General features: G+C 54.9%; 1 protein-coding gene and 1 long non-coding RNA gene across 3 annotated transcripts in view; one reads left to right on the forward strand and one right to left on the reverse strand.

Moving 5' to 3' along the window:
* The window catches only part of IFFO2 (intermediate filament family orphan 2), a 60,136-nt gene extending 39,781 nt beyond the window's left edge, over positions 1 to 20,355 (forward strand). The window contains exons 2-9 of one of the 2 annotated variants that reach the window (XM_056795692.1): positions 4,826 to 4,886; positions 5,477 to 5,572; positions 7,209 to 7,349; positions 11,181 to 11,323; positions 15,795 to 15,915; positions 17,175 to 17,267; positions 18,882 to 19,012; positions 19,933 to 20,355. In XM_056795692.1, coding sequence (XP_056651670.1) covers positions 4,826 to 4,886; positions 5,477 to 5,572; positions 7,209 to 7,349; positions 11,181 to 11,323; positions 15,795 to 15,915; positions 17,175 to 17,267; positions 18,882 to 19,012; positions 19,933 to 20,038 — 892 coding nt within the window. In that variant the 3' untranslated portion in view covers positions 20,039 to 20,355. Of the gene's footprint in view, positions 1 to 4,825; positions 4,887 to 5,476; positions 5,573 to 7,208; positions 7,350 to 11,180; positions 11,324 to 15,794; positions 15,916 to 17,174; positions 17,268 to 18,881; positions 19,013 to 19,932 lie in introns of those variants that run through there. The other variant, XR_008911552.1, reaches the window with a different exon arrangement.
* Positions 8,202 to 11,272, reverse strand: LOC130453893 (uncharacterized). Its single transcript, XR_008911554.1, has 2 exons — positions 11,024 to 11,272; positions 8,202 to 8,336 (listed from the first exon to the last, which is right to left on the reverse strand). It is a non-coding gene; the product is annotated as an uncharacterized LOC130453893 (long non-coding RNA).
* Positions 20,356 to 21,588: the final 1,233 nt, after the last annotated feature.

Genomic DNA, 21,588 nt, shown 5'->3' on the forward strand with positions numbered 1-21,588 from the left:
TCATTGATGACTTGGGGAGAAAGGCGCTATTTGGCTGGATATGAATATAAGAGGAGGACAAACACATTAAACATTCTTCTTTAGACCTCACTTCCCCCATCCCCTTGCTTTCTGATGCCGTGACTTCAGGGGCCCTGTTGGACAAGAGAGCCTGGGTGCCTCCCAGCTCATCCTGGGTTCTACTCTGAATATTTCCTTTTGCCGTTCTCCATCAGAACAGGAAGGGCCCTCAGGGCAGGAACTGTCCCAGTGTGAGGGGCCTTAGAAGAGTGTCAGGCCTGAGAGCGCCTCAGGAAGGATCAGAGGATGGTAGATCCAGTTGGAAAGGGGCCTTAGAAGTCACAGAATCCAAACCCTTGAAAGAGCCAGAGAGAGCAAGTGACTTGTCCAAGGAGTGCTCGGTGCAGGGTTTGAAGCCACGTTTTCCTGATTCTAAGGGCTCGCATCCTCGCCATTATGCCATGTTTCTTGTCTGAACATAGCTTGTCAGAGCTGGGAGACATTTTAGGACAGAGAATGCCAGAACCAGGAGGGAGCTCAGAGTACAAAATGTTGGAAATGGGAAACCTTAGAGGCCATTTAAGCTCAGTAATCCCCAGCCATAACTACACGAGGTGCTTGTTCTGGCCTCGCTTCCCCATGTTGGAGATCACTTTGGAGAGAGGAAGGAGGCAGGAACCTGCAGCCTCCAAGCCATTCTGCATCTTTTCAGACTGGTGGATGGTGGTAGTAGTAGGCCCCAATACTGACAGTGGGAAAAGCCCTCACTTCACAGGAGGGGCACCAGACACTTAGAGCTGCGAAGCCTTCTGTGCAACATCTCCCATTTGGGGGCTGAGCTGGGACTTGAACTCGGGTCCCCCGGCTCCCCATCCAAAGCACGTTTCCTCTCCCTGGCTTGCAGCCGTCTGGCACTCGGGCTCTGAAGGGGAGCCCCTTCTTGTGATGTAAAGGAATCGTGTCTTAGCTGGGGTGCTCTGGGGGGCACACCCGGCCAGTTTTCTAATGCCGGTCTCGAGGCAGCGGTTTCTTTGCTGCCGCCGCCTGCAATAATGAAGCTAGGAATTCCCTTGGACTCTCGAGGGGTGGGGCGGCCAGCGAGGTCTCCCCAAGCCAGCAAGTTTATCCTGTAAAGCTGCTTTGACAAGAAGAAGGAGAGGGGGTAAGCTGTCACCCGGCCTGGATGGAGAACCGAACACGCCTGTGGCTGTCCCTCTGCCGATCGGCCGTCCTGAGGTGCAGGAAAAGCCCGGTGCATTCTGGGACGGGCCTGGCGAGGGCATCCGGGCGCCTGGGACCTCACTCGCTGTGGGCCCGTCCCCCGGCTCAGCGTCCTCATTTCTTCCCAGTCCCCCCAGCGCTGACCTGGGGCATTGTGGGCTCCGACGTCCGTCCCTCCCGGCTCATAGAGTCCATCTTCCCAGGTCTCTTCCCTCCTTGAAGACTCTGGGATGTTGGCGGATTCCGCTCTAGAGCCGAGATGATCGGGCCTCCCTTCTTATCTTTCCCGCTCCGTACCCCAGCCGGGCACGACGTGGGCTCGAGGCCCTCCGAGGCCCTTCTGTGCTCCCTCCTTGACAGAGAGAATTCGTCCGCTTTGGTGGGGCCGCTCAGAAGCGCGGAGAGACCCCGAATTAGTGGGCACCAGCCTGCTTTCTAGACCTGGAGCTGCCACTGTCTCATAGCCCCTCCCCCGGGTCTTCTTTGCCTTCTGCTCCAGGCGGGCCGGGTTAGGGTAGGCCCAGGGGCTCTCTGAGCTCTCTGCTTGTCTCCAGATCCCACTAGCTCCTGGCCCGAGCCTTCTCGGGAGGGCTGAGGTCCCTTCTCTCCCGCCCACGCGCCATCTCCGAATCCTCTGCCCAACTCTCACGTTCTGTGTTCTGAGGCGCCTCAGGACAGCGCGGCTGCCAGCTGCTCTTCCAGGCCCCGTCAGGCTCACTCCCAGACAGCTCCCTCCTGGCCAGGCCAGATACAGATAGGGACACGCTGGCCTGCCTCCCTGGCTCTGGCTCCCTCCACTGGGGGAGGAAAGGAGGAATGTTCCTCCTTCTGTGTGTGTGTGCAAATACTTGTTTCCAAAAAGCCGATGACGTGACCGAATCTTCCCAGGCTTGTCCATTCCTTTCCTTTGTCCTATTTTTAACCCTCCCCAGTGACGACTTTAAAAGAGAGAAAAAAGGGGGTGGGGGTAGGAAGTGAGGGAGAGGGAGGGGGGAGGGATGGGAAAGAGAGATGGGGGGAGGGAGAGAGAGAGAGAGGGAGGGGGAGAGAGGGGGAGAGAGAGAGGGAGGGAGAGAGAGGGGGGAGAGAGAGAGGGAGGGGGAGAGAGGGGGAGAGAGAGAGGGAGGGAGAGAGAGAGAGGGAGAGAGAGAGAGAGAGGGAGGGGGAGAGGGGGGAGAGAGAGAGGGAGGGGGAGAGAGGGGGAGAGAGAGAGGGAGGGAGAGAGAGAGAGGGAGAGAGAGAGAGAGAGGGAGGGGGAGAGGGGGGAGAGAGGGAGGGGGAGAGGGGGGAGAGAGAGGGAGGGGGAGAGAGGGGGGAGGGAGGGAGAGAGAGAGGGAGGGAGAGGGAGAGAGGGAGAGAGGGAGGGGGAGAGAGAGAGACACAAGGGGGGCAGAGAGGGAGAGAGAGGGAGGGAGAGAGAGGGAGGGGGAGGGGGGGAGAGAGAGGGAGAGAGAAAAGAGGGGGAGAGAGAGAGGGAGAGAGAGAGACATGAGGGGGGCAGAGAGGGAGAGAGAGGGAGGGAGAGAGGGAGAGAGAGGGAGGGGGAGAGAGGGGAGAGAGAGAGAGGGAGGGAGAGACATGAGGGGGAGAGAGAGGGGGGAGAGAAAGAGACAAGAGGGGGAGAGAGAGGGAGGGAGAAAGAGGGGGGAGAGAAAGAGACAAGAGGGGGAGAGAGAGAGGGAGAGAGAGGGAGGGAGAAAGAGGGGGGCAGAGAGAGAGTAATAGTGGGGGGAAATGTAGACTGGCTGTGTTGTTTTGCTCCCTCACTAGGCATAGTTGGGGGGTGCTGGTATATTAGCAAAAGCCAGACCCGAGGATCAGGCTCCTTCAGTGAGGCTGGGCCCCTGGTAGCCACTCCAGTTTGGGGCAGCCCCATAGAGAGTCCTGGCTTGGAGCCCCTCAGAACTCTCCCATCCCAGGCTCTGCAGAGGAGAGCTCAAGGAGGGGAGTGAAGGCGTTTCTCCTCCAAGAGAGGCCTGCAGGGGCTGGACTCTGCCCATGTAATTGTACCCCTTGGGTTTCTGGCTTCTTCCTGAAGTCCATAATAGCAGCTCCAGCTTCTACGTGGGCTCTGGCTCACAAACACTGCCCTCACACACTTGGGAGTGCCACTGGGCTAAGCCCTTTATATCCCTAAAGGGGCTGCTTCTCTGAGAAGCTGAGTGGTTGCCTGAGGTCACCCTGCTGGGAACCGACCCAGATCCAGGCTTCCGGACCTGGATTCAGTTCTTTCCACTAAGCACAGAAGAGGGGGCAGCCCGTCCCAAAGTCCGGAGGTCCTGGGTTCCAATGTGGCCTCCAATGCTTCCTGGCTGGTGACCCTGGGCAAATCTCTTAAGGCTGATTGCCTAGCCTTTGCCACTCTAGTCTTGAACAGAGATGAGATTTCCAGCCTGGCCCCACCACGTATCTGGGAGGGCTGGAGGTCAGCCCTTTTCAGTGTTGGCTCTATTCCTTTAGAGTCTGGGATGGAGAGTCCCATCCACCTTCAGTCTGAGACGCTGCCTGTCCCCAGGCTTATCTCCTCCTCCTCCTCCTGGTAAAAATAATAATGGGGATGATGATGATAAGGCTCAAGGTAAGGGTTAAAAAAGAAGAGCAGAAGAGCCCTCAAATCTGGCACTTTAAAACTGTACATTCAGACAAGTCACTGAGCCTCTGGGCTTCCGTTTGCCCATTCGTAAAATGGGGGCAATGGTACTAATACTCTGTACCTCCCAGGCTTGTTCAGGCGAGTTACAATGATTAAATCAGAGAAACCAGGGGTGCTTCCGTCTGTCCCCCCGTCTGCCCCCGGACAGCGGAGAGTCAGGGCCTCTCGCCAAGCCAGGAATCTGAGCCTGAGGGCTGGAAGGGCCCCTAGAAGGCATCGAGTTTAACCCCTTCGTGTTACCCAGAGGGGCCAAGTCTCCTGTCCGAGGTCACACGGGGAAGCCTTTGGGCCCCAAATCCAGGCCTCCGCTGGAGAGCTCTCGTCTGATCTAACTTCCAACCGCTCTTGTGATCTGTTGTTTATAACAACAACCTTCATCAGTTAATCAGTGAACAAATGTATCTCAAGTGCCAACCGCATGCCAGGCCGCGGGTGAAGTGCTGGCGACACGAGGGCCCTTCCTTCCAGAGAGAGTCCCTCCGCGAGTGTTTGGCAGGATGCTGTCCTCGCCCTGCCCCGTGATGGAGGCCCTGCAGGCGCAGCGATCCTCCCTGCTTTAGAGCTAGGAAATCGGGGCCCAGAGAGGCAGCAAGAGTCGATGCTGTCATACGATGAATGAGAGATAGAAATAAGATTTTTTTTCTCTTTATTTTCAGTAAAAGGTACTTTTTTGGTAAAAGTTTTTATTTTTAGTAAAAAAAAAAATTTACTAAAAGTAAAAATACTAGATTTGTGACATGATTTGTGTTCTCTCCCTCCCCTTCTACCTCCCGCTCCCAGAGCGGACCAGAGATTCCTGGATTTCCAGGGCTGCCCCACCACCTCTCTGAGAGGGCCCTGTGGGGTGTCCGCTTTGTTCCCTTAGTCAGAAGTGGGGATTCCCATCCACCTTTGACCCCATAATAGCGATAGTGACCCTGGTAACCCAGCGCTGTTCCTTGTCTCTTTCAGATGGGAGGAGGAGCTCACTAAACGCATGAACCTAGAGACCATGGTGGAGACGCTCCAAGAGGTAAGACTTGCCCCATGAAGCACCCCCAAGCGACCGGGCAAGGAGGAACGGGCACAGGAGCTGCACCCCCTCGTTAGTCGGCTTTCCCAGTCTAGGCTTCTTTTGCTGGATCCCCATTCCTGGTTTATTTTGTTCTGGGGGACCCGGGAAGGGTTCCACCTCGCTCGCTTCATTCACACATTCGAATGGCCAGAAAGCCCATGGCACCAGCCTTAAGCCAGTGGCTTCCCCTCTCTGGCCCTTGGTGTCCTCCTCCGTCAAGAGGCCGGGCCATTCCGGCTCAGGGAGCCAATCCAGGAGACCTTGTTTAAGGGGCCCCCGTTAAAAAGCGGCCGGGCCTGGCTGTCCAGGAGCACGGGACAGGATGGCCCTCTCTGGCGATCCTCGTGCTTCTTCCCTTGCCGGCCCTTGTAGGATTGCAGAGCTATTCCTACCATTGCCACACCTGTGGGTCCGGGCCGACGCCGGAGGGGCTCGTTCCCCAAACCCAGGGCCGGGGGGCGGTTCGCGTTCCTTCCCGCCGGCTCTGCTCCTCCTTAATTGTCGCCTTCTCCTTCCCCTTTCCCTCGCCACCCCCGACTGGATCCCAGGCGGCCCAAGAAGCAGAGGCTATCCAGGAGGAGATGAACGAGAAGATTGAGCGGCTGAAGGCTGAGCTGGTGGTGTTTAAGGGGCTGATGAGTGACGTAAGTGCTCTCCTCTCCACCCCCTCCGTCCGGGGCGGCATGACCTCCCTCCCCCATCGTGCAGGCGGCTTCATTCACCACCAGGGTCAGACTGTCCATGCGTCCGGCCCGGTCGTGGCCGCTGCTTCGTAGTTAGCTCCCTGGCTGCGTTTGACATGAGACGATGCACCGAGGCCATTCGTTGGCCCTGCCCTCCCCTCCTGCCCCGTCCTCCCTCCCTGGCTCCCTCCCTCCCTCCCTGGCTCCCTTTCCTCTTGGTCTGTGTAGAGATGCATTCATCTGCTGCTTCACCATGGCCTCCAGGGCTCCTTTGGACAGTGGTGGATGGGCCGAGGGCCTTCCTTGTCTTGCAGGCCCTCCTGGGCCTGGGCTGTGAGCCCGTCTGCCCCTTTAGACACGTGGGCAAGAACTTTCTTTGGCTGGAACTCTGACGTGAGTCCCCTGAAAGGCACAAGGGGTGGAGAGTTCTTTCCGGATGGACCTTCCTCTCCCAGGCCCAGAGGCTCTTTTTCTGCCCCCTGACCTCAGGCTGGGTCTAGGTAGGACACAGGCGTCCTTCTCTAGTCCCTTCCCTCCCAGCGCTGCCCGCCAAGAAGACTAAGCCAGCGAGAGAGCCTTAGAGGAGGCCTCGAGGGCACGGAAACCGCCGCGGGAGTGGAGGCCTTCCTGACCACGAAGGCTCTGCAGGGCTGGCATGTGCATTGGACTTTAGAGGATGGCAGAAAACCAGAAAGACAAGCATTGGGAGGGCAGGCGTAGGGGGGCAGGATGAGCAAAGGCATAGGGGCCCTGCTGTGGAGGAGAAGCCCGAGATCCTTCTCCGCCGCCCAGGGAGCGGGGCGTCCATTGCCCCCTCCGCGCTTCTTGCTTCTCCTTCTGGAGAACCTTCTGAGTCAGCGGAAACCCCTTTCTGTCCTGCTCCTAAGCACAGTGTCGAGGTTCCCCTCCTGCTAGGCTCCCGGATTCCTGTAGGGGAGAGCCGGGCCCACCGAAGCCCGTGAAGCGGGCAGCCCAAGAAGCCAGGGCGAATGGGCGCTGCTCCGCCGAGTGGACAGGGACACCGAGGCAGGCCTCCGGGCAGGGCTGGAGCCCGGGCTTCGGGCTCTCTCCCAACGTGCCTTCTCTGCCTCTCTTGGACGAATCCCCCACGGATGGGGCAGAGCCTGGGCCTGTGGATTCGGTCCTGTCTGTCTGCAGTTCCTCCTCCTCCTCCTGGGGCCAGCCGGGGTGGGTGGGAAGAGTGGCCGTCTTTCAGCAGGCGTGGATTCTTCTGCTTCTCTTTTCACAGCTCAGTCTGGGTAGCTTCCGAGAGATACGAAGCCTACCAGGCTTTAGCAAGGCCTGCAGGCCGCCTTGGGAGAGGGCGGGAGGACGGAAGCCAGTGATACCCGCAGGCCAGGCCGCAGGACAGGGTTTCCAGGGACTCTTGTGAAGGCTCGCCCCTCCCCTCCCTCTTTGGAAGACTTGAGGTTTCCCCCCAGGTTCTGGGGGGGGCCATCTTGCCCGGGTCCTAAGGACCTCCCTCCTCCTCTTCACCCACCCGCGAGGCTGGGACAGGGGTTCTGTGAGGCGCCCTGCCATTGTCTGGTGCTGCCCCCCCCCAACTCATGTAACCCCCATACTGTCCTCCCTGCAGCCCATGACTGACCTGGACACAAAGATCCAAGAGAAGGCCATGAAGGTGGACATGGATATCTGCCGGCGAATCGATATCACGGCCAAGCTGTGCGATGTCGCACAGCAGCGGAACTCAGAAGACGTGTCCAAGATATTCCAGGTGAACAGGGCCTCCCCGCCTCGCCACTCACCCCTCACTCGCCCCTGCCACCTCCCAGCCCTGGCCCAGCCCAGCTCCTGAAGGGGACGTAGGACCCCAGAGCCAGAGCTGGCAGCAATGTAGAGGCCATTTGAGCTGACCCTCCTCATTTTACTGCTGAGGAAACTGAGTCCCAGAGAGAGGAGGTGACTTAGGACCCTAGAGCCAGAGTTGGCAGGAACCTTAGGCTGTCTGAGCTGACCCTCCTCATTTTACTGCTGAGGAAACTGAGTCCCAGAGAGAGGAAAAGTGACTTAGGAACCTCAGAGGCCATCTGCACGGACCCTCCTCATTTTACTGCTGAGGAAACTGAGTCCCAGAGAGAGGAGGTGACTTAGGACCCCAGAGCCGGAGTTGGCAGGAACCTTAGGCTGTCTGTGCTGACATTTCTCATTTTACTGCTGAGGAAACTGAGTCCCAGAGAGAGGGGAAGTGACTTAGGACCCCAGAGCCGGAGTTGGCAGGAACCTTAGGCTGTCTGTGCTGACCCTCCTCATTTTACTGCTGAGGAAACTGAGTCCCAGAGAGAGGGGAAGTGACTTAGGACCCTAGAGCCAGAGTTGGCAGGAACCTTAGGCTGTCTGTGCTGACATTTCTCATTTTACTGCTGAGGAAACTGAGTTCCAGAGAGAGGGGAAGTGACTTAGGACCCTAGAACCAGAGTTGGCAGGAACCTTAGGCTGTCTGTGCTGACCCTCCTCATTTTACTGCTGAGGAAACTGAGTCCCAGAGAGAGGGGAAGTGACTTAGGAACCTCAGAGGCCATCTGCACGGACCCTCCTCATTTTACAGATGAGGAAACTGAGTCCCAGAGAGAGGAGAACAATTCATTAGAGGGGAAAAAATGATCCTAGATGGCTCAGTGGCAAATCTGGGTCTTGACTTGAAGCTCTCAGAATCACAATAAAGTCGTAGAACTGGAAGAGACCTCAGGACATCTTGGCCAGTCTGTGGAAGAACAAAAATCCCCCCTTTAATTCTTGGGGCCCTTTACTCTTCTCCCCCTCCCCCTGAGAGGAGGTAGTGTTCCAGTATTCTTAAGTCTCCTCCGGTGTTTCTTTGCCTCCAGGGGAACACAGTCCCCGTCACAAATTTTGTTGTTTTTCCAAGCCCAGCCTCCTCTGGTGAAGAGGGATGCTTTCAGATGATAGAATCAGAGATTTAAGCTGGAAGGGACTATGGTGGTCATCTAGTCTGAGCCAATGATTTTCCTGAGGCCTGGAGAGGGGAAATGACTGAAGATCATTGGTAGGGACCTTGCGGGTCATCTAGTCCAATGCTCTCATTTTATAGAGGAGTAAACTGAGGCCCAAGATGGAGAAGTGACTTAGGACCATAGATTAAGAGCAGGAAGGAGCCTCAGGCAAGTGACCCTTCCTTTAATTGATAAGGAAACTGAAGCCTAGTGACTTGCCCGTGGTCACAAGGATCGAAGCTTCCTTTGCTGTGTCCCGCTGTTTCAAGGCTGTGTGGTTAGTAGCAAGGCTGGGACCAGAACCAGGGCTCCTGACTTCAGTTTACGCTGGGCTTCCTGATTCCGATTAGTTTTCTTTGCTGCCTGATCACTGAGCCGCTGTGGCTGGTTTCCAAAGCTGGGTCCTTGTCCTGCCACTCAGGGACTTTGACCCCAAAGGGCCAGGGCCAGGCATGGGTGAGCTAGTGGGAAAAACTCCAGCTGGAAAGAAGAATCTTTTGTCTTTCATCCCGTTTTTCCCCTCCCTGACCAAGAGTAACTCCAACACTAATACTTGTATATGTATGTGTGTGCCTGAGACAGAGACAGAGAGAGAAAGAGAAGGAGGGAGGGGGGAGAGAGAGAGAAAGGGAGAGAGAGACAGGGAAAGAGGGAGAGAGGAAGGAGGGAGAGAGAGACAGACAGAGAGAGGGAGAGAGAGAGAGGGAGAGACAGAGAGAGAGAGACAGAGAGAGAGAGACGGAAAGAGGGAGAGAGGAAGGAGGGAGAGAGAGACAGACAGAGAGAGAGAGACAGGGAAAGAGGGAGAGAGAGACAGACAGAGAGAGACAGGGAAAGAGGGAGAGAGAGACAGGGAAAGAGGGGGAGAGGAAGGAGGGAGAGAGAGACAGACAGAGAGAGGGAGAGAGACAGAGAGAGAGAGAGAGACAGGGAAAGGGGGAGAGGAAGGAGGGAGAGAGAGACAGACAGAGAGAGGGAGAGAGACAGAGAGAGAGAGAGACAGGGAAAGGGGGAGAGGAAGGAGGGAGAGAGAGACAGAGGGAGAGAGAGACAGACAGAGAGAGAGAGAGGGAGAGAGGAAGGAGGGAGAGAGAGACAGACAGAGAGAGGGAGAGAGAGACAGACAGAGAGAGAGAGACAGGGAAAGAGGGAGAGAGGAAGGAGGGAGAGAGAGACAGACAGAGAGAGGGAGAGAGACAGAGAGAGAGAGAGACAGGGAAAGAGGGGGAGAGGAAGGAGGGAGAGAGAGACAGAGAGAGGGAGAGAGAGACAGAGGGAGAGAGAGACAGGGAAAGAGGGGGAGAGGAAGGAGGGAGAGAGGAAGGAGGGAGAGAGAGACAGACAGAGAGAGGGAGAGAGACAGAGAGAGAGAGAGACAGGGAAAGAGGGGGAGAGGAAGGAGGGAGAGAGAGACAGAGAGAGGGAGAGAGAGACAGAGGGAGAGAGAGACAGGGAAAGAGGGGGAGAGGAAGGAGGGAGAGAGGAAGGAGGGAGAGAGAGACAGAGAGAGGGAGAGAGAGACAGAGGGAGAGAGAAACAGACAGACAGAGAGAGAGACAGACAGATAGAGAGAAGGAGGGAGGGAGAGAGACAGGGAAAGAGGGAGAGAGGAAGGAGGGAGAGAGAGACAGACAGAGAGACAGGGAGTCAGAGAGGGGGAAGAGGGGAGAGAGACAGACAGAGAGACAGGGAAAGAGGGAGAGAGGAAGGAGGGAGGGAGAGAGACAGACAGACAGAGAGAAGGAGGGAGGGAGAGAGACAGACAGACAGAGAGAAGGAGGGAGGGAGAGAGACAGGGAAAGAGGGAGAGAGGAAGGAGGGAGACAGACAGACAGAGAAGGAGGGAGGGAGAGAGAGAAACAGAGACAGAGACAGAGGGGGGAGGAGGGAGAGAGAGAGAAAAGACAGAGAGGAAGGCGGATGGCTTTTGGGCCATCCCAGGCTGCTGGACAGCCTGCGTCCTTCTCACAGCTTGCTGCCCTTTGGGAGAAGCTGCTCTTTTTGGTGTGGGGAATCTTAGTCTGGCTTCTGCAGGGGGGAAAAGGGTGTACAGTTGCTTAAAGGTGTGACTGAAGAAGCTTATTCCCCTCCCCCAGTCCAGTGGGGGGGGGGAGGGGGGAGAGGAATCTGAAGGAGTTCCTGCCCCCGCTTGGTGTGCGAGCTCTGGGTTTGTGCGTGCTTGTGGGAGGCCCCCGGAAACACGGAGTGGCTTTTCTCTGTGGGTTCTGGTTCTGGTTGTCTCCTGGCCTGGCTTTCACCTGGCGTCTCCCCTGCTGTTCCCCGAGAGGAAGGTAGCCTCAGGTCCCCGCCAAAGAGAGCTCTCCTGTGCTCCTCAGGGAGAGGGGAGGTCGGAGGCTCTGGGTGGACCCTTCTGCCATGGTGGCCCTCCTGCCCCTCACGCTGTTTGCTAACGTCCGCCCGCTTTGTAGTGAGCTCTTACCGCTTGGCCCGGCCGTGGCTGGCCTCAACCGCTTTCCATCCATTGCCCCGTAGTGGGAGCAGCCCCCTCCCCCCCTCCTGGTCTTCCTGGGCCCTTCCCTGGACTCAGGCAGAGCCTCCCAGTCATCCGGCTCCTGTCGCTTCCTCCCCTGCCTCAGGTGGCATCCAAGAAGAAGGACCGCAAGATGGCCCCGGACGACGACGTGTCTGAGCAGGACGGGGGGGAGGTCACCAGGTTGTCAGACGACGAGGTCAGCTCCATGAACATCACGGACGAGATGAAGCGAATGTTCAACCAGCTGTGAGTATTGGTGGGAGGCCCTTGGGGCACACTGCAAAGGATCTTGGCTCTGGAGTTAGGACCTGGGTTCAAAGTCCACCTCGGATGCTTCCTCCAGTGTGACCTTGATTGGATTCTTTCATTTCCCTGGGACTCGGTGTCCTCATTTGCCAAGCGAGGGCACAGGGCCAGGCGATCCCTAACAGCTCCAAAAACCTGTGCTCCCCTGAAATCCCAAGGCCATTGCTTCTGAGCTGCCTAATCAGCAGCAGATCACGGAGCCTTTGCTTCCTCATCCCTAAAATGGGGGATGTTATGCTTCAGGTGTCTCCTGCCTCCACTGCTGTGAAGGAGGGGAAGCCTTTTGGGGACCTTAAAAACCATAGAAATGTGAACTCCAGGATTGCTGTTTGCTTGTTAGGGAAGTGCCGGGGTGTGCTGGTTTTCAGGTTAAGAGGACTCTGTCACTTACTAACGGCCCCAAGCCTCCGTTTCCTCCTCTGTAAAATGAGAGATTTGGAATAGATCAGGGCGATCTTAACGTTCTTTCGTGTCCTGAACTTCCCTGGCAGGGTCGGGTGAAGCTTGTGGACCCCTTCTCTGAAGTATATTTTTAGATGACTAAAGTAAAATACAGAACATTACAAAGGAAGGCCCTAATGCTGAAATAGCATTTAAATGAAATATTTTTATAATTAATTAAATTATATAGCATTCAAGACAGTTTATGGACCTCCAGGGAAAGAATATCTGGACCAGATGGTCTCTGAAGTCTCTACATCTAAGATCCTGTGAGAAAAAAATATGTAGAAAGCAATGGAAGGAGGGAAGGACAGGGAAATTCCTAAGCAAGTGAGGAGTTCCAGAAAGGCGTTTGTAGGCTTGAAGAGTGCTAGAGAAAGACAGACAGACGGGGGACAAAGAGGGATAGAGAGAGACAGAGGGAGGGAAAGGCAGAGTCAGAGGGGGTGGTGGTGTGAGGAGAGACAGACAGAGAGAGGGGAAAGAATCATAGAGAAGGAAGAGAGGGAGAGAGAGAGAGGAAGAATGAGAGAGAGAAGAGACAGACAGAGACAGAGAGAAAGAATGAGAGAGAAGAGAGAGGCAGAGAAGAGAGGGAGAGGGAGAGAGGAGAGAGAGACAGAGAGGAAGAATGAGAGAGAGTGGGAGAGAGGAGAAAGAGAGAAGAGAGGGAGAGAGGAGAGAGAGACAGAGAGAAAGAATGAGAGAGAGAGAGAGTGGGAGAGAGGAGAAAGAGAAGAGAGGGAGAGAAGAGAGGGAGAGAGGGGAGAGAGACAGAGAGAAAGAATGAGAGAGAGTGGGAGAGAGGAGAAAGAGAGAAGAGAGGGAGAGGGGGGAGGGAGAGAAGAGAGGGAGAGAGAGATAGACAGAGACAGAGAGAAAGAATGAGAGAGAGAGAGTGGGAGAGAGGAGAAAGAAGAGAGGGAGAGAAGAGAGGGAGAGAGAGATAGACAGAGACAGAGAAAGAATGAGAGAGAGAAGAGGAGAGAGATGGAGAAGAGAGGGGGAGAGAGAGGGAGAGAGAGGGAGAAGAGGGGGAGAGACAAAGAGAGAAAGAATAAGAGAATGAGAGAGAGAGAAGAGAGGCAGAGAAGAGAGGAGAGAGAGTGGGAGAGAGGAGAAAGAGAGAAGAGAGGGAGAGGGGGGAGGGAGATAAGAGAGGGAGAGAGAGAAGAGAGGCAGAGAAGAGGAGAGAGAGTGGGAGAGAGGAGAAAGAGAGAGAGAGTGGGAGAGAGGAGAAAGAGAGAAGAGAGGGAGAGGGGGGAGGGAGAGAAGAGAGGAGAGAGAGACAGAGAGGAAGAATGAGAGAGAGAAGAGGAGAGAGATGGAGGAGAGAGAGAGAGAGAGAGAGAGAGAGAGAGAGAGAGAGAGAGAGAGAGAGAGAGGAAGGGAGAGAGATGGAGAGAGAGGAAGGGAAGGACAAAGCGGGGAGGCAGGGGAAAGAAAGAATCAGAGAGAAGGGGGGAGACAGACAGAGAGTCCCTTTCTCTCTTGTCCGCATCACCTCATGATTGACACCAAGGGGCCTGGCTTTTTTCTCTTGGTATGACGGTTCATCTTTTCTTTCTCTGGGACGTTCATGATTCAGAGTGGTCATTATGATGGCGGCTCTCCAGCTCTTTCCCTGCCCTGGAATCTCGGGGAAAGGAAGTGGACAGTCTGGAAGGGGGGAGAGGAAGTGCTTGTGCCCCAGGGGAGAGGAGTGTTTTCCGGCCTGGCCCTGGGATTGTCCAGAGAAGACAGTTTCTGATGACTTAATGCATCCCCCAAAAGGCTGGATTGTTCAAGAGCAGGCGAGGGCTTCTGAGGGCAAAGATGGTGACCCCAGTGGGTATTTATGGGCTGTCCTGGCCTTTGGAGCAGACCCCCCTGTGCCATCTGTGTAGTGGGAGCCACTGTCCCAGTGGGGTGAGTGAAAGGGGGTCCACCTCCCCCCCCCGCCTGTATGACTGACCAGGGCTAGAGGCAAAGGGGGAGCAGAAGTGGCACGTTCAGAGACGGGGCCATGACCCATCTCCCCCTTTCTCCTCCCTGCCTCCAGTTCCTTTCCAGCCAGGGTCCCACCTGCTCCCTCTTCCATCCACACAGCTGCGTGTGGCATTTCGGTCTGGATCTACTGTGTGCTTCTACACTGGTCTCCCTCTCTTCCCCTTCCCACGGAGCAGGGTGGAGGAAGGCTCCTGCGGGGCTCTGGGTGACTCAATGCCAATTCCAAGTCGAGTGCTCTATCCTCTGTAGCACCTAGCTGCCCCAGAGTCAGGAAGACCTGAGTTCAAATCCAGCCTCAGACACTTATTTACCGGTGGTGGGGCCCTGAGCAAGCCATTTCACTTCTGTCGGCCTTAGTTTCCCCAACTATAAAATGGGAATGAGAGCAGCACCTGCCTCCCACAGTGGTTGTGGGATCAAATGGGGTAATAGTAGTAAAATGCGGACACACAGTAGGTGCTTCATGCTGGTTTCTATCCTTCCCTAAGTGATTAGTAATGACCCAGGAAGGATTTGAACGCAGGGACTGCCAGGCTCGGAGGCCGCTACTTTCTCCCCCCCCCATCTTGCTTCTCCAGTTTTCTGGCCCTTGAGGTTACCTTCAGCTCTGTTCTAGACAGCAGACCTTCATGCTGATGTCGTCATTCGAGGCTCTCTGCACCGGCTCTCAGAGCTGGAGGCCTCTTTTACAGACCCCTCCTCAGCAGGGCCAAGACCCATCCTGGCTGGGTCTGAGCCGCCATGCGCATTATCCTGCTGGGCTCCTTGGCTGGCTTTCCTGCTCCTTGGGGGGGGGGGGCAGCCAAACTTCCTATAAACCATGGGGGGCCCCCGTGGCTCCGGGTCGTGGCCCTCCATGCCGGGGCCAGCTGGGCCGCCCAGTGCCCACAGCCACCTCCAGCGCCATCTCACCATCGGAAGCCCCTCAGGCCAAGTTCCGGCCCGGTGCCGGGCTCCCAGTACCCAGCAGAGCACTTGTTGTCCTGCTTAAATCTGTGGGTTTGGTTCCTGGCCCAGACACTGTCTATGTGGGAAAGGGCCGGGCTTGGGATCCCCGGAAATGGGGGAGGAGGCTGTCCCCGGCCCCCTGCCTGGGTCCTTGAACTCCCCTTCCCAGCCCTGGTTTCACTGAGTGCAGAGACACCCAGAGAGGAGGGCAGGGACCCCCCGGCTCCCTCGGGCCCCCTTCTCCAGGCACGGCTGGCAGCGGCTCTTGACCCATCCTGGAGCCTGGGCCCGTAGCGGGGGGAGCCGTTCTCCCCAGCATCCCAGGGGCCGGGGCAAGGAGGCCTGCCCTGTCCTGGAGCTCGTGCCGGCGGAATCTCTCATGGTACTCTTTGGGAGGGAGCCCGAGATGTAGCCCTGGCTCTGCCGCCACTTTCTGGGGTGCTTATGTCTTTTTAAGCAAAGCTTTGGAGTCCTGCCTCATGCAAAAGGTGGCCTTCCCGAGCCCCGGGGGTTCACCTTAAGCCCCCCCCAACTCTTAGGAGAGTCATGGATTCCACTTTCCTTCCCTGCCAAGTGGAAGGGCTGGATTAGACCATCTCAGGGGTCTCTCCCTGCTCTGACACTGCTCTAAGGTCTCTTTCTGCTCGGACGTTCCTGGTTCTAGAGCCTCTTCTAGCGCCCATGTTCTCTGCCAGCAATGAGGTGAAATTCTGTGATTCTGTGAAGGGAAGGGGACAAGCATGGATTAGCATAAGTACCGGGCTCGTGCTAAGTACTTTTACGAATATTATCTCATTTGATCCCCATTTTACAGTGAAGTAACTGAGGTAAAGTGACTTGCCCAGGTCACATAGCTAGTGTCTAAAGTTAGATTTGAACTCAGATCTTTCTGATTCCAGGTCTGGTATTCTCAGAAGGATTAAGGCTGGGGAGAATACCATTAGTGCCTGATCCCAAGCTGTGGTGTGTCTCCTCGCTCACCCCTTCTCCTTCCGGTCTTGTTCCCACTCCTGCTTCCCCCTCCCCACCACAGGAGAGAGACCTTTGACATTGATGATGACTGTGACAGCCTGACGTGGGAAGAGAACGAAGACACCTTGCTGCTCTGGGAGGACTTTACGAACTGTAACCCATCCATTGACCTGCAGGGAGAGGTGAGCAAGGGCCTGGGCCATCGCCGTCTTTGGAGCTCGCCAGCATCCTCCCTCAACCCAATCCCACCCTCCCCTTCATCCACTGCTATGTGAAGGCCCAGGCCCTGGGGGATTCCTTCCAGGGAGCCAGATTGCATGATCTCTGAGGGCCCTGCCAGCTCTGAAAGTCTGCTCTGATGTTCCCTCTCAGCGCTGACATTCTCTGTTCTAAGGACTCTCCCAGCTCTGACATTCCCTGTTCTAAGGTCTCTCCCAGCTCTGACATTCTCTGTTCTAAGCTCTCTCCCAGCTCTGACATTCCCTGTTCTAAGCTCCCTCCCAGCTCTGACATTCTCTGTTCTAAGGTCTCTCCCAGCTCTGACATTCTCTGTTCTAAGGTCTCTCCCAGCTCTGACATTCCCTGTTCTAAGGTCTCTCCCAGCTCTGACATTCCCTGTTCTAAGGTCTCTCCCAGCTCTGACATTCTCTGTTCTAAGCTCTCTCCCAGCTCTGACATTCTCCGTTCTAAGGTCTCTCCCAGCTCTGACATTCTCTGTTCTAAGCTCTCTCCCAGCTCTGACATTCTCCGTTCTAAGCTCTCTCCCAGCTCTGACATTCCCTGTTCTAAGGTCTCTCCCAGCTCTGACATTCTCCGTTCTAAGGTCTCTCCCAGCTCTGACATTCTCTGTTCTAAGCTCTCTCCCAGCTCTGACATTCTCCGTTCTAAGGTCTCTCCCAGCTCTGACATTCTCTGTTCTAAGGTCTCTCCCAGCTCTGACATTCTCTGTTCTAAGCTCTCTCCCAGCTCTGACATTCTCTGTTCTAAGCTCTCTCCCAGCTCTGACATTCCCTGTTCTAAGGTCTCTCCCAGCTCTGACATTCTCCGTTCTAAGGTCTCTCCCAGCTCTGACATTCTCTGTTCTAAGCTCTCTCCCAGCTCTGACATTCTCCGTTCTAAGGTCTCTCCCAGCTCTGACATTCTGTGTTCTAAGCTCCCTTCTAGTCCTGCCATCCTGTGTTCTAAGCCCTCTTCTAGTTCTGCCATCCTGTGTTCTAAGCCCCTCTCAGCTCTGACATCCTCTTTTCTAGAGACTCTCCCAGCTTGGACATTCTGGTTTTTTTGAGGTCCCTTCTATCTCTCATAATTACTCTATGTTCTAAGTTTCCTCCTAATTCTCATGCTTTGTCTCATCGCATGAATCACTACTCTGAGACCTCACAGATCCCCAAGATCTGCTCCCCTACAGAGCTAATCCAGCCTCTTGATTTTGTCTTCCCAGCAAGAAGAAAATTTGGGCAACTTGATTCATGAAACTGAATCCTTCTTCAAGACAAGAGACAAGGAGTACCAAGAGACGATAGGCCAGATTGAGGTGAGGATTGGCAGAGAGCCCCAGGAAGAACTGTTTTGCCCCACTTTCCCCAGTGTGGGTGTATCATGATGAGAGGCCTTGTCCACTTGGGATCTGTTGTTGGCAGAGTTGCTGAAGAAAGAGAAGGCTCAGGATCTGCCCTGGCGGGGCTAATAATCTATCCAGGGGGTGAGATGGGAGAGGCAAAATTAAAAAGACTCAGAGATGCCTACAGCAGCACATAATTGGGGTGAGCTGAGCCCACAAATACCTGAGAGAATGTAGAGTGGTGTGCTGAGTGAAGCTGGCTCAAGTTAGGCAGGGAAAGCTTCCTTGATAGAGGTGATAATTCATAATGACGACAATAATCATTTATATGAGATCACAGGCCCAAAGCCGAGGAAGACGACTTCAGTTCAGGTCCTACCTCTGCCACCCTATCTGGCTGTGTGACCCTGACTTCTCAAGACCCCCCATAACCCCCTAAGACAATAAGCGAAAAATGAGTTGCTCATTGCATTGGTAGAAGATATTTTCACACTAGGAACCTCCCCAAATGGGAGATGGAACCTTTAAAGTTTCATGATACTGTGGGAGAAGGACTGGAGTGGGACTCCCAAAACGTGGGTTCAAGTTTCAGTATTCCTCATCTGTCCCTTCAACTCTCATTTTACAAATTGGGATGAATGAATTGGTCATCTGGAGGCAGCTAGGTGATTTGGTAGACAGAGAGTTCTACAGACGGGAGGTCCTAGGTTCAAATCTGGTCTCAGACACTCCTTGGCTTTGTGACCCTGTTCAAGTCACTTAATCCCAGCTGTCTAGCCCTTACTGCTCTTCTGCCTTGGAACTGATACTTGGTACTGATTCTAAGATGGAAGGCAAGGGCTTAAAGATAAACAAACAAATAAAAAACAGACCGGTCGTCTGCTTTGCAGGTTGTTGGGAGAAAGCATTTGATAAACTGTATGTGGACTTGGAGTTAAGAGACCTGGGTTTGGATCTTACCTCAGACCCTTTCGGGTTGTTAGATCACAGATTTATGTAGAGATCACAGAACTCTATAAAGTGGGAAGAATAATAATTGTAAATCATATTGGCCCTGCCTATTTCACAGGGCTGTGAGAAAGTACTCAGGAAACCTTAGGGTGCTCTAATAAAATGTGACTGTTGAAAGGCTCCTTTCTTGTGCACAGTCTTCTTTGAGCCTCCCAACAATCTCTATCTTGAGGCTTCAGGGACATTTGGAAGGAAAGGAGGCGCATGGATGGGCAGAGATGATAGGGGAAGACTTCTAATTAGGGCAGTTGTTGTCGCTAGTAGGGCTGGGTAGAATTAAATGCGGTCCTGAGTGGCATCCTTAGCGTTGCTAAGCAACAGCCTCCCCTTCCCTCCCTGCTCCATTACACAGGCAGCATCCAGAGAGCAGAATGATGGAGGCATTGGCAGAGGGAGGTGTACTGAGAGCAGGCGGGCTTTGGAGGTGCCGGGGGGGGGGGGGTGACGTCCAGGCACTTGGCCTTTGGTGTTAGTATTTCTAAGGACAGAGAGAAGGGAGGAGGTGGTGTCAGAGGTCTCCCCTCTGCCCCCCCCCAAAAGAAAAGGAAAATCAAATGTGTATATGTTTAATTCTAGCTGGAGCTGGCTACAGCCAAGAGTGACATGAACCGCCACTTACATGAGTACATGGAGATGTGTAGTATGAAGAGAGGCCTGGATGTTCAGATGGAGACCTGCCGACGGCTCATCAAGGGCTCTGCGGACAGGTACTAGAGTGGGGCCATTCTGGGGACCCCACCAGCCACACAGACGCCCCTCCTCCTTCTGAGGCGCTGCCTCCCTTTCTCACCTTGGCATCATCCCCTTCACCAGGCTGGAGGGAGACCCTGTGTAAGGAGGGATCACCTTGCAGCCAGAGCTAGCCAGAAATGGGGCTTCAGGCTGCAAGGGAGTGAGCTCCTCGTCCACTGGGGGTCTTCATAGAGCTGATGGCCACTTATAGCTATTCTAGGTGGTGACTCCCAGAGCTTGGTCCCAGATGAGGGATGCTCAGGGCAGAGGACAATGAGATCATTGCCTCCATGTACTGTGTAGCCTCAGAGGATTGAACCGGGATAGTGGATGAAAGTGACAAAGCAGGAAATTTAGTGACTTCCAACCCAGTGAGATCTGTCCCAAAGTGGCATGGGCTCTTTTAAGAGGTGGGAGCTCCTGGGGCATTGGGGTGGCTCAGGGGATTGAGAATCAGGTCTAGAGTCAGGAGGTCCTGGGTTCAAATGTGGCCTCAGACACTTCCTAACTGTGTGACCCTGAGCAAGTCACTGAACCTCTATTGCCTAGTCCTTATTGCTCTTTGGCTTTGGAATCATTTCACAATATTGATTCTACAAAGGTAGGGGTTTAAAAAAAACAAAAAAGGGAAGTGGTGGCTCCCCTTTCCATGGGAGGTCTAGGCAGATGCTGGAAGGCCAGTTTGGGGGCATTACATGGGGGGCAGCCCTCCAATTCCATGTGATTGTTAGGATCCTCTAGCTAAAATGTGGACATGTTAGAGGTGTGACTGCCTGCTCGTCCACCTGTGGGACCTTAGCTTCCTCTGAGCTTTAAATAGTGTGAGCCCAAGGCCGGCCCCTCTCCCCGGGCCCCAGACTGCAGCCTGACTCTCACTCTCTCCCTTCTGTCCCAGGAACTCTCCATCCCCCAGCTCCATGGCCAGCAGTGACTCAGGAAGCACAGATGAAATCCAGGACGACTTTGAGAGAGAAACTGACGTAGAGCCGATGGTCAGCTGATGAACCTTGGGGAGAGGGTGCCTGGAGAGCTGGGGGGAGAGCAGGACCTCCTCCCCACCCCAGGAGAGCTGGGGGAACTGGGACCAGGGAAAGGACTTCTGACACTCTCCCACCCTGGGGCTTCTGCAGGACTGCTGCTTCCCACCGCCACCCACCACCCACTGCCCGCCACCCTCCTCCACTCACCCACTCACCCACCCACGTGAGGATTGGTGCTGTCAATTTCTATTCTACACTACAAATGCGAACTCTGTCCAGAGATACGGTGTTAATTGTGCCTTTCCCCTTAAGCTGAGCCGCTTAAAGAACTCTTCCAAGCTGGTTTTTATATTCAGTTATCAGATGGGGCAGAAGCCCCTGAATGGTAGAGATGGAGTTTTATACCCTCCCACTTGCTGCACCGATTGGCAGTACTCCTTGCCTGCAGTGTCCTGCCCTGCCCTGCCCTGCCCTGCCCTGCCCAATGGTCCCTGACCTCTCTGGGAGGAAGGGAGACAGGGAATCTCCCAGAATGCTGCCAATGTTGGGGGGGGGGGGAGAAGAGAGGGAAGGATGCCTTCACTCCTTAATTTTTTTCTCAGCCCAAATAATAAATGAAAAGTCAAGGCATGGGGGGAGGGGGGAGGGGAAGGATTGACACTGTGTTCAAACTACTATGCAAAAAAAGAGCTCGCCTTATTTATATATGAAATATATAAATATTCCCTGCCACCCCTACCCCTACCTTGGGTTTTTCCCTGGACTGGAGAGAGAGGCTGAGGGCAACCTCTCCAACCACTCCAAAGGTTAGCTGTGACTTTGCTTTCAGGGATGCTGAATTTAGCTGTGTGACCTTGGGCGAGTCCTTACCCTTCCCTGGACCTCAGTTTGCTACCCAGGAAAATAAGGCGCTAGGGAGGTGGTGAATTCGGCCATGTTGAAAGTCCCTTCTAGTTCTAGGATTGCACAACTGAAAAGAATTGAGACACTGAGGATTGTGGGATGGTGTCCCTGGGGTCAGGGCAGAGTAAAACATGGACTGTGGTTGACAGCAGGGTTCTGGCTTTATTGAGGCTGAGCCTCTCCCAAAGAGTATTGTGGGTGGGAATGACAGAATTGCCCTTCCTCCTGCTGGGGTCAGTGGTGTCACCTGGGTACATTTCCTGGATCTCTGTTGTCCCCTTGGGACTAGAATCACATTTCCTGGTCATTTGCCATTGAGATCTCTTCACCCTGACAAAGAGCATAGTGCCATCTTGCTTGGCTGCCCCTGGGTTGGTGGTAGCCACAGACAGAAGATATCAGCAGTGAAGGTTGTCAAAGGGGAGGTCAGTGAGGCACGTGAGGGCCTTGGTGTGGCTGGTGATGGAGAAGCTATTTGGGGAACGTCTCTTGCATGTTTAGCCCACCGCCATTTGTACTATGTAGTCTCTGCACTATGATATTGACTGACTGACTCACGGACTGATGCGGGTCATTGATATGAGCCAATGAGACAGCATCTCCCTGATAGCCGGGGGTTGGGAGTTGTACTGAGATGTATTGGCCCCCCAGCCCCTTGCCAGGCCCCC

Source organism: Monodelphis domestica, chromosome 4 (genome assembly GCF_027887165.1).
Source record: "Monodelphis domestica isolate mMonDom1 chromosome 4, mMonDom1.pri, whole genome shotgun sequence".
Taxonomy (NCBI): Eukaryota; Metazoa; Chordata; class Mammalia; order Didelphimorphia; family Didelphidae; genus Monodelphis; species Monodelphis domestica.